The sequence below is a fragment of the Anguilla anguilla genome, chromosome 13, assembly GCF_013347855.1.
Source record: "Anguilla anguilla isolate fAngAng1 chromosome 13, fAngAng1.pri, whole genome shotgun sequence".
Taxonomy (NCBI): Eukaryota; Metazoa; Chordata; class Actinopteri; order Anguilliformes; family Anguillidae; genus Anguilla; species Anguilla anguilla.
This window is the reverse complement of record NC_049213.1, coordinates 38,061,568-38,079,486: the sequence shown is the minus strand read 5'-3', so window position 1 is coordinate 38,079,486 and position 17,919 is coordinate 38,061,568. Positions and strand designations below refer to the sequence as shown.

General features: G+C 44.7%; 1 protein-coding gene across 4 annotated transcripts in view; it reads left to right on the top strand.

The window, feature by feature from the left end:
- Positions 1-17,919, top strand: part of LOC118211384 (synaptotagmin-2-like) — a 65,295-nt gene that overhangs the window by 32,400 nt on the left and 14,976 nt on the right. For 3 of the 4 annotated variants that reach the window (XM_035388558.1, XM_035388559.1, XM_035388556.1), the window contains exons 2-3: positions 15,770-15,992; positions 16,455-16,615. In XM_035388558.1, coding sequence (XP_035244449.1) covers positions 15,797-15,992; positions 16,455-16,615 — 357 coding nt within the window. In that variant the 5' untranslated portion in view covers positions 15,770-15,796. Of the gene's footprint in view, positions 1-7,985; positions 8,053-15,769; positions 15,993-16,454; positions 16,616-17,919 lie in introns of all 4 variants that reach the window. The other variant, XM_035388557.1, reaches the window with a different exon arrangement.

Sequence of the window (17,919 nt, the reverse complement as noted above, 5' to 3'; positions counted from 1 at the left end):
GTAATTCTTCATGTCCAGTATTTCTTGCCCTTGCACATGTAATTTGGTAGTGTTCTTCTCCCACTCTGATAGATTATGTTAAAGGAAATAAAAAAACAGTGCAGTAGTTTGATCACTGTAACTTGTATTTTAAACAGTGCTGATATTTATTAGGATATGCGAGCATACTTCATACATTTAACCCTTGAATTACCCGTCCTTTTACATTTCTGCATGTACAAGATCCCAGTTGAAATTTCAGCAGCATTTTCTTTTATTTTGCATTGAAAAGCTTGTGTTGGATTCCCTCTGTGTTTAAAGTAAGCAGTGTTGGGTTCTTTCTGTGTTTAGAGTGAGCTGTGTTGGGTTCTCTCTGTGTTTAGAGTGAGCTGTGTTGGGTTCTCTCTGTGTTTAGAGTGAGCTGTGTTGGGTTCTCTCTGTGTTTAGAGTAAGCTGTGTTGGGTTCATTCTGTGTTCAGAGTGAGCTGTGTTGGGTTCTCTCTGTGTTTAGAGTAAGCTGTTTTGGGTTCTTTCTGTATTTAGAGTAAGTTGTGTTGGGTTTTTTCTGTATTTAGAGTGAGCTGTGTTGGGTTCTTTCTGTATTTAAAGTAAGCTGTGTTGGGTTCTCTCTGTGTGCAGAGTAACCTGTATTGGGTTCTCTCTGTGTTTAGAGTGAGCTGTGTTGGGTTCACTTTGTATTTAGAGTAAGCCGGGTTGGGTTATCTCTGTGTTTAGAGTGAACTGTGTTGAGTTCTCTTTGTGTTTAGAATGAGCCATGTTCAGTTCTCTGTGTTTAGAGTGAGCTGTGTTGGGTTCACTCTGTGTTTAGAGTGAACTGTGTTGGGTTCTTTCTGTATTTAGAGTAAGTTGTGTTGGGTTCTTTCTGTATTTAGAGTGAGCTGTGTTGGGTTCTCTCTGTATTTAGAGTGAACTGTGTTGGGTTCTCTCTGTATTTAGAGTAAGCTGTGTTGGGTTCTCTCTGTGTTTAGAGTGAGCTTTGTTGGGTTCTCTCTATGTTTAGAGTAAGCTGTGTTGGGTTCTCTCTGTGTGCAGAATGAGCTGTGTTGGGTTCTCTTGTATTTAGAGTAAGATGTGTTTGGTTCTCTCTGTGTTTAGAGTGAGCTTTGTTGGGTTCTCTTGTGTTTAGAGTAAGCTGTGTTGGGTTATCTCTGTGTTTAGAGTGAGCTGTGTTGGGTTCTCTCTGTGTTTAGAGTGAGCTGTGTTGGGTTCTCTCTGTGTGCAGAGTAAGCTGTGTTGGGTTCTCTCTGCGTTTAGAGTAAGCTGTGCTGAGTTCTGTCTGTGTTTAGAGTGAGCTGTGTTGGGTTCTCTCTATGTTTAGGGTAAGCTGTGTTGGGTTCTCTCTATGTTTAGGGTAAGCTGTGTTGGGTTCTCTCTATGTTTAGGGTAAGCTGTGTTGAGTTCTCCCTTTGTGTTTAGAGTAAGCTCTAAGCCCCCCCCCCCCACCTCCAGCCCGTGTTAGCGTGCTGTCAGACAGCAGGGTAGCGAGGCTCCCGTCGCTTGGTCAGCTCTGCAGCCAGCCTGCCCACGATTCCCACGGGGAAAAGTTTTCCGGCCCGAGTGCGAGAGGACAGAGCCAAGGACAACGTAGCCTCCCAGCAGAGCTCCGTAGCACTGTGTGGGAAGCGCAGGCGGTTCGTGAGGGGGGGGGGGGGGGCGACGACACACACACACTCACACACACACCACCTTCCTCGCTCTGCTTGTTCGTCCCCCACTTTTCAAACACTTCCGTGTCGTTATGACTTCGGGCTCTAATCCCGCTTGCGCCGCTGCAGTCACTGGATTAGCCCACCTCGCTCCTCCCGCTGCGGCCAATCGGAGGTGAAGCTGCGCTCTGCGCACAGTCAAAAAAGGGCGCCTCGCTTCCGCGTCTCCCCCCCCCCCCCGAGGACGCCGCGCTGGCTCCAGGCGTGCCTCTCCCATTCAGTCCGCCACCAGGGCTCCTCTTGTTTCGTCGGGGGTTCCTAATTGCGCACGCAGCGACGGCGTTTTCGAAAAGCCGAGGCCTGCACCCGCCCCTGTGGAAAATGGTGAAAAATCACGTTAGCGGCGTCTTGTTAGCGGACTGAACTGGGCTAAATTCCAGCTGCGGCTCAGGGCGCTGCGGCGCACGCACGTGTAATCCGGGTTAGGGGGACTCATTCGCCTCCCGTGTGATCCCTCTTGCCTCAGATTTGTCTCGCCGGTTCCTTTTTGGATCGGCTCGGTGACGCTACGCCCATTTGCTGGAAAGAGGCCGATTGTTCCTTGTTGATTGTTCCTCTCTCACCCTTTTTTGAAAATGAGTCAAAAGGACCGTAATTGGGTTTTTTTCATGAATCTGCGTGTTTACAGAACGCGCTCTTGCGTAGTGCCGCGTGGGTGCTGTGTCCCGTAACGTGAATGGAACTCGCAACCCCTCTCCAGGAACAGCAGTTTGGCCGGAGTCGGGCTGTGTTGGCAATCAGCAAAATTGTTTTCAGATCAGGGCTGTGAAACTGCTACTTATGTCCACTCAAGAGTGGATCAATCTCCTTAAACCTGTGATCAATAGATCTGTAGGTGTGTGGGCCTGCTCGTCATTACATTACATTATATCACACTTAGACTCTCTTGCTCACAGCGAGTTGCAGAAGTGGAGAACATCAGCATTAGTCTCAGGAACACAAAAGTGTAACACCCAGAATTTAAAGAAGGCCCATTTATAATCAGTACACGTAGAGTTAACAGAACAGACCTACGGGACGCCCTGTAAACAACAGCAAAGGAGCTTGTGACCAGGACATAGGGTGGTCCTCTGATGACAGTTGTAGCATTTTAGAAAGACTGCATCACATTACATGATTTTCCAGACCCAGACTAATCTTGGAGATCTGCGGCGAAAACCCCAACTCACAGCCAAAATGGTGATTGCACCCGTCACCAACTAAACGAGCGGTTCACGGATGCTTCCGACTGCGATTTCGGGCCGCCCCAGACGCCCCGATATTTTCAAGCATGTTTGAAATTATCGGCACACAGTCTTGCGGGGTGAGCGCTGTGAGACAAGACAAGAGTGCGCAACAGCCAATGAGAGCTCGAGACGAAACCAGGGGGAAGGATTCGCCTCGCGTGCGTGTTTTTGCGGGACGACAGAGTTTGGGGATCAGATGGTCGTTATCGGGGACCCCTCCAGGTGGAAGATCTTGTAAATTGGGCACCTGGTCTGCGCTCAGTTGGGTAGGGTGCAGAGGCTTTTGGTATTTTGAAAGTCGCGTAGCCTGCGCTTGGCATTAGGAGACCACAGCTTTGAGCACTGGGGCTTCGCTGGCAGAAATGAGCCACAGCCGCTATGCCCAGAGTAGCAGTTTTAACGAGGGAGAGTAAATCACTTACACGTTAATAATGCCATAGCAATCGTCATTGTCGTCGTTGTCATCACCATCACTATCATCATCATCATCACACACACATCATTTGCCCAGGAAGTTTAGCTCGCACAGTTATGTCAGGGGGATGCAAGCTATAAAGCCATCCCAGCAGTCCGGTTTTCCATTGTGCAGGGGTTGCTGCAGGGAACGCCTGCCTCCTGTCCGTGTTAATGAGCCTCAGGGGCGATTTTTCTGCCGAGCGGCCGTCTCTGGACATAAAGGAGAGGGGGGATAACTCATCTGTTCAAGGGCGTCCTCCGTGAGAAACGCGAGCTCTGCACAGGCTGGCGCAGAGAGAGCGGCGGAAGAGGTGGGTAGAGGAGAGACTAGTGCTAATTAGGCCGCACTCTACTGGAAATATCTGCTCTAGGCTAAATGATAAACCATTGGGCCAAAACAAAACAAAACAAAACATAACAAAACAGCGGCCTAGGGTTGGAAATCTCCCCTTTCTGTTATTTAAAGTGAACCCAGACCTAGATTTAATCAGCAGGTGCACTCAGTTTTAAACAATTAAACGAGCCTGTGATTATTTTCTTCACAAGCACAGCGTGACCTCAGTGAGCAGGATGAACAGACCCCTTTCCCCGAGGCGAACGGTAGACACGAGGTCACCGCCGAACCTCAGACACGAATCCTCACGAGTCACAAGCTGATCGGTTAACCGAACTGGGAGTAGACGTAGCGTAAGAAATTAGCCTTTTTTCAAGCTCATTATTTTGCGACACAAAGATTGTCGATTCATCACCGATGCAAAAAACGTGAGCGTTAAATGAAATGGAGTCACATTTGTCCTCTGCAACTGCATGTTGGCTCCAGCTTACAATAAGTACAGTTGGTCCAAGTATTTTGTATGTTTTACCAAATAAAAAAATAGGAAAATAATAACAACTGACAGGGTAATTAACTGCCTATGCTAAAAACCTTAGGGTAAGTTGCCAGAAATCTTGCCACACACTGTAACCTCAGTCAACTAGGAGCCAAATACTGTTTCAGCTAGCTCTTGAATTTCAAAACAGTGTTTTTGTTGTTGTGGTTGTTATTGTTGTTTTGTTTTTTTACGGAAACAAGTGTACAGCATTTTTCCCCTAGAGTGAATTGCCTACTTTTGAGTAGATCCGTAAGCGAGCAGTTTACTTGAGTAGTTGATTATTAAATTGTACTTGATTATTAAATTATTAAATTATTAATTGATTATTAAATAGTATTATTATTAGTAGTTAATTATTCAATTGCACTTGAGTAGTTCAGCACACCTTTACTTCAGAGTCAGTCCCACCTGCTTAGAACCCTCTCCCGTGTTAATTAGATTATTAATTGACATGATTGCTATTCCATAATGGGATGATTCTGTAACGGCAGGCTTTATAACAGGCCATTGTGACATCACAGTGCTGGTATGGCAGGACTACAGGCCATGTAGTAAGTGGGGGAACCCGACAGGCCCTTCTACCAGCCGATGTTTATCACTGTGTCATTTTTTCCCTTTTGGCTTTGCTTCTCTCATTAGCGAGCTCGCGAGTGCTGTATGTTCTTGCTATCGAACATTCATCTCCGCGTTTGGACGTCCCCGACGCTGCGATGCCGTGATAAGAGCTGAGGGTTTGAAGGGAAGAAAATGAATGAACAGACCCGCTAAACACAAAGCAGATAATCTCAGCGTTTAAATTCAGCTTTCAAGTAGAATGAATTCAGGCTTCAAGTAGAATAAATTCAGCTTTCATGAATTTAAAGAAGCACGTTCAGTCTTGCACATTTTGAGTATAAAAAATGAATTTGAAGACTGGGCTTTTCCAGAGCAGAACTAGTCTACACACTCACCTCTAAATTGAAAGTTTTCTTTAGACTTGTCAATGGAAAAAGTTCAAATGGATTACGATTTGTTTGAGGTAATATGATACATAAAACGTTTACCATGTAACAATGTAGAAAACTTGACTGTACATAGACTTTTGCGATTGTGCTTTGCTTTAATTATCAAATAAAACCAATCAACCACTCCGAAGATTATCAATTTTAAAAGGCGCCATTTAACTCCGAGTAATGGCGGTATTTAGAAGCGCAGCCATTATGAGTAACAACTGGACCTCCCGCCAAAAGCCAGGCTATTTGTTTTGTTAGCCCGTTAAAACTACAGCTGCGGAAGGAGAGGTAAAATAATGAAGCTTTACAGACTCAGCTTAAATAAAGCCGGCTGGCTGGCCGGCTATCCCTCCTCCTTTGATTTACAATCAAACGGAGGGACGGAGTGTGGCACAGTGGGTAAGGAACTGCGCTCGTAACCGAAAGGTCGTAGGTTCGAATCCCGGGTAAGGACACTGCCGTTGTACCCTTGAGCAAGGTACTTAACCTGCGTTGCTTCAGTATATATCCAGCTGTATAAATGGATACAATGTAAAGTGCTATGTAAAAAAAAAAAAAAGTTGTGTAAGTCGCTCTGGATAAGAGCGTCTGCTAAATGCCTATAATGTAATGTAATGTAACAATCATCTTATCCTCACATTGCGCGCCATTTTTCCACGTCTTTAAAAAAAAAGCACGGGCGTTGTTTAATTGATGACGCTAATGGTCCGGAGCGGCAGCTTCGGTTAGCGGCGCGCTCGGATCTGCGTTGTGCGAGTTCATTTGTCATTCGCGTCCGCTTCGCGGTGGAGCGGTTGTAGTAGGTGGCCATAGACACGCTCTCACCCGCGATGTTGTGGAGGGGTGGGGGGGGGGGTGGGGGGGGGGTGAGATCTTGAGCGCTGTTTTTTTTTTTTGTTTTACAGCGCTGGTACGAGGCCATTGGCGCTGTGTTCTCAGGAGTGTGATTAAGATTAATCTCATTTTCCTGTGGGAGGGAGGACATATTTAAAGGTTTTTTTTTTTTTTTTTCCTCAGCGCATGTACAGCGAATTACCCCCGCGCTCGCTTCCTGTATAAACAGTGTCATTCAGTGGATGGGTTAAGTTCACCCGCACAGTGAAACGTTAAAGCTGTTAAATGAACGCTTGCAGAGTATACATGGACGCCTACATGTTCTGGTGGAGTTGAATTAACACTGGACGTTTCATGCTGCAGAAAAACATCGATCTGGTGCTCGTGCCTGTTTTTCCACGCGCAGCCCACCCATGTTGTGCCAGTTTAAAACCAAGGATAAAAGTCGTGATGTTGAGGATGATGTGAAAAAATAAATAAATAAAATAAAATTTTAATTATACATATTCTTTAAAAAACTTGTGCATAGTAACGCACTTATTTATTACTTTGTCTTCATGCCACTTCATTTTGTAACAGACACATTTTTGTTTTGGGGAAAAAACTCTTTGAAAATAACAGTACTTGAATCAGGTGAGATTTTATGTTTTACGTACGATACAGTGCAGTATGATTCAATACGTGACGATCATGTTTAATTAATGTCTATTAATGTTAATTAATGACTTAGTTTTAAATTCATGAGCCTTGAAAATTGGCAGCATGAATATGTGCGTACGAAGTCCAGACGTGACCTTGCCTCTCCTATCGATTCTGAGATTGGGGAATTGGCTCCTGGACGTCCTGTCGTAGAGGAGAGGAGAACAGTTCCCTTATTCTGTCAGCGTATCCTCCTGTGGGACGGACTGACCCATGAGGATGAGAACAGTGGGAAAGGCAAGATCAATAGAGGTCAGAGAAACTGAAGTTCACCCCCCCCCCCCCCACTGACCAATTATCTCCCATCAGCACCTCCCGTAGCCTCTGAGCTACTCTCTGTTGGCATGGATACACTGCAGCGTCACAACGCAAAAGATCAGCTGCTGAGGTGTTGTCCCGCAAGGTCTCTTTAAGAGACAACCTGTCCGCTAAATTGGTAAAAATTATTTTTTGGTGAGTTGCCGCCGCATAGCACATAATGTGCTACATAATGTGCTAGTGCTTATTGTGAGTACTCTCCAGATCCTTTTACATTGGAAGGCGCTTTATTTTCCATGAGTTCAGTTAATCTAAACGTATTCACAGTATACTGTATATTACAAGACCAGTACTGCAATGAAAAGTATAAATGAACATTTCAGCACTAAGGAGAAATACTGGATTGCGGAACCTCTGTCTTACCGCTGCTGAAGTTTCCTTATATGATTGGAGTCAAGTGTGGCTTTTTACTGATTAGAGTGCATTTGCTTCCAGCCCCGCACTTGAATGGGTAAACCGCCTTTAAAGTTAAGGGTTGAATGTTTCTCAATTTTTTAAACACATTTTCAGTTTGTTGAAAAAAACCACATCTTTTTTTGGCATTGTCAGCTTCTTTAGTCAAAATAAATGACTATATATATTTTTTTTTTTCTTCTGGAATTTTTATTTTTCCACAAAATATTCCAAGTGTAATATTCGTGGAAGCTTTAAACAAAAATGCAGTTACCAGGATGCAGCAATCTCTGGGAATCTAATTGTAACTCAGCGTGAGATGGGCCCTAAATTATTTCGTAACTTTTAGTAAGACCAGAAAGAGGACTTGTATGAAATAAAATATCATCCCATGTGAACCCATGTGAACCATTCATCACTGAAAGATCTCACCCCTCCTTTATCATCGTCAGCGTACCGACTGTAATAACTGTCATTGTTGCATTGCAGACGCGCGCGAGCATAAATCAGCGAAATCTACGCGTGGCCCTTGGTGTGTCCCTCAGGCAGAGGACAGGTAGGGCACAGTGCGGCATCCGCAGTAATCCTATTAATCTGCCCGCGCGGGGGCCACTTTAAGTGTCGGGAGCCTCCCTGAGCTGTCGGCAGGAAGTCGCTGCGTCTCGAGCGAAGAGGCAGTTATCTCAGGTGGCACCGGTCATTCATGAAGGTGGGATTTGTGAATTTTCTCGTGGTTGAAAGCGTGCTGGTCAGCTGTTGCCAGGTCCTCTCGATGCTTCTTGGACGCCGGGCGGTGATGTGGTTATGCCCCCGAGAGTCTGGTGGTGCTTTCTCCATCCATCCATTATCTATACCCGCTTATCCTGGGCAAGGTCTCCATCCATCCATTATCTATACCCGCTTATCCTGGACAGGGTCCATCCATCCATTATCTATATCTGCTTATCCTGGGCAAGGTCTCCATCCATCCATTATCTATACCTGCTCATCCTGGGCAGGGTCTCCATCCATCCATTATCTATACCTTCTCATCCTGGGCAGGGTCTCCATCCATCCATTATCTATTCTCACTTATCCTGGGCAGGGTCGCGGGGGGACTGGAGCCTATCCCAGCATGCATTGGGCAGGAACACATCGTGGACAGGCCAATCTGTCACAGGGCACACACACCATCCACTCACCATTCACTCACAATTCACTCGCACACTCATACCTGTGGGTAATTTAGAGCCTCCAGTTAGCCTAACCTGCATGTCTTTGGACTGTGGGAGGAAACCGGAGCATCCAGAGGAAACCCACGCAGACACAGGGGGAACAAACTCCACACAGAAAGGCCCAGGACCTTCTTGCTGTGAGATGACAGTGCTACCCACTGCACCACCATGCCGCACTGGTGCCACTTTCTCACCCTGCTAATACGCTCTGTGGCCAGTATGCCTGCAGGACAGCCCATAATCATTCACAGCGTCACCCACGGAGATGGGGGTTTGTTACTGCTCTGCTAATTTAGCCGCTGAAGAGCTTCTGCTTGTGTCTCTAATGAGATGGACCAAAATGACTCTGCGTCTAAGCTACTGGACAGCCAAACAACAACAAAATGGCGGCCGGCAGCTGTACTTTTCCCCACAGAAAACTTTGCAGTGATGACATGAGACTGCAGACACGATTTAGAACAAGAACTCTTAAGAAAGCTTAATTTGTGTGATTGTGGTCTGGGAGATCGGCCCGTAATTATAGACACAGTTATGTTTCATTGGAAAATAATCATTTATATGGTCTTATTTTTATCAACGTGAGGATGCCAAGGTCCGTAGAGCGGCAAAATATGTGAATTGGTTGAGAAATGCATTTCCCGATACATTTTACATGTGGAAAAACACACCCTAAGCTTTTTACCGTATTTCCCTTCACAGAAAAGGCTTTGATTTCTGCGGCTGAAAGGTTTGTTTGCCCTCTTCTCCTCTTGGTTTGTATTGCATGAGTAATAATGGCACACAAATCCTGCTTGGGCAGCCAGCCTCGGCGCTGTTGATTCAGCAAACGCAAGATTGTCTCTCTCTGTTTGCGAGCGCGTTCAGTTTGCACTTGGTCAACTGTCGGGAGAAAGAGCGGAGACAGAAGAGATGTTTCCGCACATTAATGCACCATGTTGGCAATTTATGTCAGGTAACGTGAGATTAGTAAGTATAGCCCCTGAGCTATTTAGAGACGTTGTGTCATCTCACTGGTGAAAGCACAGACACGTAATTATATGCTTATCATCCAGTAGGTTGGCCTTATACGAACCTGTCGCAGGAAGTCTCAGTCTTCTGCACCATTGTGCGATGGTACAGATGCTTCTGTGAGTTGAGTACGAAAGAGACGATTGGGTTAAAAGATGAGAATGCTCAGAGTTAGAAGAATGTAGGAGAATTCATTTCGAAGCAGTTCACCTCTTCACCGCCAAGCCCACACAATCCCCACACAAAGTTCCTTGAGACCAGATTTCTCTGGTGTATTAAACTGTATCAGACTCAAGGAAAGATCTCAGAAAGGCTTTTTTTTTTTTTTTTAAAGTAGAAGTCAAAATCATGCTGAGGAGAAAAGTGAAAAGCGCTTGGTTATTTTTCCGCCGTCACCTTAAGACTAAGTGCATCACATTCGGGGCCTCTCTTGGTAAAAGATGATGAATACATGAATATGCAAATTAGGGAATTAATTGATTATTGGGTGATGGATGAGTGAGTGAATGCATTGGCTGTCTTTTGGCGCGCTGCACGAACGTGACGCAAACACAACGAGGCATTGCGCCCCCCCCCCGTTTCTCCGACCCCCCCCAGTTCTCTTACGCAAACCAGCCTCCCGAGTACCAAAGCAATTCAGTGGCATTCTATTAAATAACAAGCAGTATTGATTCAATGGCAGCACCAGGGGCACGCACAGAGCAAGCAGAGTGGAGCGGCCACACGATTTTCCGCTTGCAATGAATTCATCATTCTCTTTCTTTTATCCCCCCCCTCTCTCTCTCTCCCTCTCCCTCTCTCCCCCCTCCCCTCTCTCTCTCTCTTTCTGTCTCCTCTCTCCCTCTCTTTCCCTCCTCTCTCTCTCTCTCTCTCCCTCCCTCTCTCCCTCCTTCTCTGTCTCTCTTTCTCTCTCTCCCCCCCCCCTCTTTTCAACTGGAGTCACTGCCGTGTTTTCTCTGACCACTAACACTCTCGGAGATGATAATTTGCCATGCAGCACCGACCATCTGAATCCGATCGATTTTTCCCGGTGCTTGTATTGCCTTTCAGGTCTGGCTCTCAGTTGCTTTCGGGACAGTAAGAGGCAGCGGAAGACTTGTGAGCGCCTGGTTCAGTCATTAAAATTCAGGGGTGAGGCTGGCGCACCTGGGGAACCGTTTGAACCGTTTGTCAGTTAGGCCTTCAAGGGCCTCTGAACTGATGAATTAGTTTGATCATCACTTTGTTCTCAGATACCTTGTTTCCTTTCCTCAGAAGAACATCAAAAAAATGTGAAGCTTTTGTTATACAGAGGAAGACTGAGGAAACGGAGGCTGAGGAAACTTAAATTATAGATAATTAAATTATTATTATTATTTATCATAAAACAGACTGACTCCTCGTATGACGATTTATAATTGAATATTTGTGTAGTTAGCTCATAACTGCCTTACTGTGCAGCTTTGAAATGCTGTCTATTTATTTATCTGTTTGTTTATTTTCTGCTATGTTGCTGACAGCCGTGGACCTCCTCAGAAATATGTCCGACCGCGTTTGGGTTCCGCCTCACGTTGCTGCTGCCAGCTTTCTGCCTCGCTGGAAGAGAGAGGCTGTCCTCAGCAACCCGCCGCGCCGCACTGCCGTGCGCTGAGCACACTTTGTCAGGAGCGGAGCCACACGCCGTGTGGGATCATTTTGAACAGCGGTCTGGCTTAGAAAACATCGCCATGGCGCCAAGTAGCTGTGTCGGCCTTCTTCCTCTACTTTTTTCTCCCTCCATGTTTCAGACTTTTGGAGTCAGCGTTTCAGGAACGCTGAAGTGTGCGATCACTTCCTGCGATGGCACACTTACAGCACCCAGAGAAAAAAGGGGGAAAATACATTTTTAAAAATTACAAAAAAAGATACGATTGAAGATGAGAAGTACTAATGATGTAAGAGGAGAGTGTAAACGTTTAGGAACTGGGCTTGCAATTAGAGGTTGCAGGTTCGACTCCCAGGTAGAGCACATCACGCGGTGCTTCAGCGAGATTCGTAAGCAGAAGTGCTTCAGTTAATACCTCGGCTGTGCTGGATTGCGTGTTAAAATCTCCTACGCTGTGTACAGTCACTCCAGATAAAAAAGTATCTGCTAAATGCCTGAATTTAAATGTGCTACAGTGAAAACCTCATTGCAGGTCAGATTGTAACTATCACTGAAGGCTGATTATGAGGCTGGGTAAATAGATCCAGCTAAAACACTTTCCCTGGTACAGGGGGCGCATTTAGAGTAAATCAGACGCCCGTGGATGTTGGCCTAGATGGTGCTTTACTGCATTTTGTGTTCGGCAATGCGGCTGCCGAAATGTGTTTCGCTTGTGAAACGAACGAAAGGTGAACGAAAGGAAAGGCACGTGTTTGACTTTGGTTTTTGGCACGTTGCGTGAGATTGGACGTGAGCCTGAATCCCTGATTTAACTTCTTCCATTAAAGAAGGTCACCTCAGCACCGCTGACTTATGAATAGCAAAATGAAAGTGACGTCAAAATGTTCAGTGTTGTGCTCTTTGGTTTTTTTCTGAGGGGGGGGGGGGATGGGTGGTATAGGGGGTGCTTGTGCAGCCATTTTAATCATAATTCAGCATTAAAAGCAGGGGCTGGTGCAGCTTTATTGGTTAAAAGCCCCCGCAGCACTGAAATCCTGCCTCCGTCTTTCACTGAATATTGATCAGAGCCGCCAATTCCACCCCATCCCGGCCTCGTCCCCTCTGATTGGACGGGCACTCGTATTTCAAATATTTCAGATTCATGAATCTTTCATTCTCTTTGCCATCAGCTCTTGAGCTATATTACTTCTCTATCAGCAACATTAAGCTGCATTACCGCGTAGTTATTCGAGCACTTAGAGGCGGGGTCACGACCACAGACGCTGACTGCATTCTGAACCATAGGTCTACGAGACGCTTTTTAAAGACATTTATTATTATTATTTATTTATAGGTGCAGGGTTCCGTCGTTATTTTAGCGATGCGGACTACATTTCTCCTTTTGACGGTCGTTGACGGCGCGGGCCTGCTGAGCTGCGACCAGCGGCCGCTCTTTAACGGACACGTTTGACAGGGCGGTGCCGTGCTCCAGTGGCCATGTCGTATTCAGAACAGCCGGTGTGACCCTGATCAAAATTCAAAATGTCCGTCCTGTGGTCTTAAGATCAGGAAGTGCCGCAGTCCTTCTTTGATTAAAGACTTCTAAGTGAACCACCTTGGCAAACATGTAAAAAAGAAATATATATATATATATGTTAAAATCTAGAAGTTTGTATCAATTAATAAGTCATTACCACATTATTAATATGTATTGCAGTGCGTGTCTTAAAGCAGACGTTGCTGACCTCTTTCAGAAGACAGGTACTACAAGATATGACAGCTAATACCATTAACACAGGTAATTAGACACGCAGTGAGTGTTCTGTGTCAATTTTAAAGGAGGGGTAACGATATGTATCAGTTGCCATGGCTACAAGATCTTTCGTAAATATTTATGCATAAGTTAAATTTATAATTTATATTAAAACAAAGCACACATTGAGAGGCGGGCACATTTGTATTTTATTTGTTTTATTTTTATTTATTTTTGTACTGTGAGTCGGGAGTAAAATGTTTAATAATCCAGCATACTTCTGTGCCAGTCTTGCTTACAGACAGACAGATGTGCACAATAAATTGTCCAGTGTTACTTTAACTCTAACAGAGTGAATGCAGTATGAGTCCAATAGGGACCACATGTACTCTGTAAGAGCTGATTTAACACGGATAAAATTTACTGCGTTAGTATGTCTTGTTTTTTTATGAGATATTGGTTTGTACTCCTGCTAAGCTCACATACAGTAGATGCATACTGTTACTGATAAAAACAGTTTCAGGAAAAATATAAAGATCATTCTGCTGGTATAGAGATGATGTTTTTTGCTGAAAAGGGAACTCCATTTCTTACTCAGTGTGTTTGACAGGAAGTTGCTCCGTGCTCCCGGTGCTTTAAAAATATCCTTGCGGTGCTGTGAGGAGAGAGATGGGCCTCTTGCTGTTCTTGATCCTGTGAGGCAGGCTCTCTGATTCTGTGGCTCCTTCAGGGACAGTTCTTCACTCAACCTGACTTTGAGTCTCAACCGCTCTGTAACGCACACACACATGCACACACACACACACATGCACACATGCACACACACACGCGCACACACACATACGCACATACAGGTTTTTGCTACCTGGTGAGGACACACGACTCGGGGAGTTTGGGTGGGGACAGCGATACACACGCACACACACACACACACACACACAGATTTATGCGCTTGTCTTCTCGTAAGTCACTCTGGATAAGAGCATCTGCCAAATGCCAGTAATGTGATTCAATGCAGTCTTGAGAATGCATGATGTTATCGTTTTTTTTTTTCTCTTAACACTTGTCAACTATTATACTACATCTGAAATCATATTTTCTTAATTTGGTAGCATTAAATGATTTATGAAAACATCACAGCATGAAGTTTCTCAGCTGCACAAGTCAATGGAAGCGGTGGTGGTGGTTGCCCTGTGCTGTTATTAGCTTCACTGAGTGCTGTATTCAGAAGATTCACAGTGGTGCATTAATAACCTTTCAGATCACTTCAGCTAAGCGGTTCTAACTGAAATATCTCGCACGGCTGTTTGAGCAGAGCATCTCTTGAAGCTAATGTAAAAAAAAAAAAAAAAAAAAAAAAAAAAAAAAAAGCATAGTAAAATATTCACAGATGAAAACGTAAGTTAGATGACGGAAGAACTAATGAAGCGATGCTTTTCATATAGACGTTGCCTTCTGCCTGTGTTTCTGAATGCTCTTGTATTCCCCGTTTTTAACAGCGAAGAAATTAAACAGTCTCTCACCAGACCCAGTTTTTTTTTTGGGGGGGGGGGATGATTTATGACTTGAAATGGATGTTATGTAACGCTGGAGCTATCTGTGTATTGAGGGGAAAACAACGTATCTTACCATTTTATATTTTGGGAAATCCAAAAAAGGCAGTGATATATGATTATGGACCAGCAGTGTATGAGGAAGAAGCTGTAAAATAAACTGCATCCTTCAGTTTACTTATTTTTTTGTCACCTAACTCTGTCAACACCTCTCTCCCCCACCCCACCCCGGCGGCCATTTTGTCTCTGACGCATTCCTCAGTGCAGTAAAGTTCTCTCTCTCTCTCATTTGACGTATGGATCAACATCGCATTCTGACAAGGGTTTTTTCTTAGGGAGTACATTTATGACTGGCCTCATCTTTTGAATTATGAAAGAGTTTATCCAAGAGTACCGTTGCCTGCTAAATTATTAATGCCTACCCCACCCCAGCCTACCCCACCCCTCAATGGAATGAAAAAGGATGTCTTTCCCTGGACTCTTTAAGATTTTGTCTCTTCATCCAATCATAAATCCCCTTTCATGTAAGGGCGATGTCTCTTCCTCCAATCAGATATTCCCTTTCATCCTTTCCATGGCTGAATTCTTCCATCATTCATGGCAGTTGGGCTCTCTCTGGGTTGTCTCCTGAGTCCGGCACTCTGTGTAACTGCCAACGAGTTCATGTTACACAAAATGGAGTTTTCATTGACATTAAAGCTAAAAGCTGTGAAATACCAGTATTTTTTTTCTTTCGGCTTAATTTTTGTTACATATTCATTTTGGCCAATTTTAATATATATGCTCAGGCAAATAAAGGAAAATGTGTGCTCCTCCCATTTAATTAAAATTTTATTTAAATTGCTGCTTTAGTTCTTACCATGCCTTTTCCTGTGTGTGTGTGTGTGTGTGTGTGTGTCTCTGTGTCGGTGTGTGTGTGTCTGTGTGTGTGTGTGTGTGTGTCTGTGTCTGTGTGTGTGTGTGTGTATCTCTGTGTCTGTGTGTGTGTGTGTGTGTGTGTGTGTCTGGGTGTGTGTGTGTGTGTGTGTGTGTGTGTGTCTGTGTGTGTGTGTGTGTGTGTGTCTGGGTGTGTGTGTGTGTCTCTGTGTCTGTGTGTGTCTGTGTGTGTGTGTCTCTGTGTGTGTGCGCACATTTCATTGCAGAGTCTGTGTGTGGCCTAGCTGTCGATCATGAAGTGGAACCTGTTTAAGAAGAAACCCGAGGCCATGGTGGGCCCAGAACCCACCGGTACCGGCGCCGTGACCGTGCCCCCCACCGTGGCCGTCTCGACCGTGGCCGACAACTCCACCCAGGGGTCCGGCGGCAAGAACGACGTCTTCGAGGAGATCAAGAGCAAGTTCCTGAACGAAATCGACAAGATCCCGCGTGAGTGCCCGGCCTCAGAGGGACGGTTTGCGTTCAGCGTTTTTCATATTTTGTGTTAGTTTGAAAAACCCAGGAGTGGCTCTGGAAGTACTCCATTTTGTAAGGTTTGGCTCCTTCACCACACACACATGAAAGATTATACGCTGATATTTTGAAATTCTCATCTTCCTTACTTTACATTGCATTGAGCAGACTCTTTTATTCAAAGCGACATACAAAACTGCATACCAAAGACCACTGGAACAACCTCCTCACTCCATACACACAACACGCTGTTATTTTGACATTCTTGTCTCCCTCACCCCGCACAAAAGAAAACACGTGTGTATTTTGAAATTCCCGTCGCCCTTATCCCATACAAAAGACAATGCGCTGATATTTTGAAATTGTCCTCTCCCTCATACCACACAAAAGATAACATAGCGCTGATATTTTGAAAAATTCCCCCTGTCGTGTCTGCAGTCCCTTCGTGGGCGCTCATCGCCATCGCCGTGGTAGCGGCCCTCCTCATCCTCACCTGCTGCTTCTGCATCATCAAGAAGTGCTTCTGCAAGAAGAAGAAGAACAAGAAAGGGAAGAAGGACAAGGGTGGCTTCAACATGAAAAATATGAAGGGGGACGAGGTACTGTACACTCCTCCTCTGTCACACCAGTCATCCCTTCATCCACCCTGTGTAACCCCTTATTTCGCTCAACTCTTACTCATGTTAAATACTCATGTTTAAACATTTCTCCACAAACATTGTTGGGCAAGTTAGGTGAATTCAACAAAATTAACTTTTGTGAAGAGAAAACAAATGTCTGCATTTTAAGTTTTAGTTTTAAGTTAAGGACGGTTTTTCATTTAATCAGGACCTGTATCATCGGGTTAGCTCGAAAAGAGTAACCGTTGGAAACTAAGATTCCGCTGAAAACTGCAGTTGAGAAAAAATAAGGCAAAATTGTTTGGAGTGAAAATGGAACCCGGGGTGAGTGTTTGGTTGGATGAACTAAAAGCCTTTGCAGCCTTTTAAGGGGATTTTACTTGTTGGTTTTGGTGCATCTAACTGGACAGTCGCTGTGGGTTTCCTTTTCAAACAGCTAACTTATTACAAAGAGTAAAGGCCAAATTTAAGTTTTGTTTAAATAATGGGTTTTCAACATTTTTTTTTAAATTCAGGGACCCCCATCCAGACCCAAAGGCATTCAGGGGAACCTGAATCATAAGTTGAAAAGGGTTATATTTTAAAAAATATTTCCCCAAATCTATGCATAGTCATTGCACATCAAGTCAGGGACCCCCGGCAGTATCTCCAAGGACCCCCAGGGTTCTGCTGATTCCATGTTGAAAACCCAAGTTTTTAAATATCAAGTCTAATGCTTTGTTATGTTTTGGAAAAAACAAAAAGCAAAAACTATTAAAGCAACCACGGCATGATTGGAAAGACTTGGCCATAAAATAGTGACTGGCACACAAAATCTTGTCTTCTTGAAATCAGAAGCCCTTCAGTGATTAAACATTTAAAGCGTTATCTAACCAGCTTCACACAGTCTGTGGACCAGCAGACAGACAATAAACTAGGAATGTTGCCCACTCTCCTCTTCCAACTGTATCTGCTCGGAAAGTGCCTTTCTGTTATAAATGTGAGCCACTGTGTGTTTTCCTGTGCTTTTGGAACCCGATTGAAAAATCACACACTCTGTTTCAGAGGGAAATGTAATGGGTTTGGGGGTAATGGACTGTTTTCGAGGAAGTTTTTTTTTACCAATTAAAGTCTGATTGCTTTGGTGAGTGGGGTATGATGATGGATAATGGATCATTTTTATTCCATTGGACCTGGGGGGGACGGGGATGGGGGCGTAAAAAGAAGGCGTGAGAGAAATTAGTTTTAAATATGAGATGTGCCCACAGTCAAGTGTGTTTTCTAGCTGGTGTCATTAATAGAAC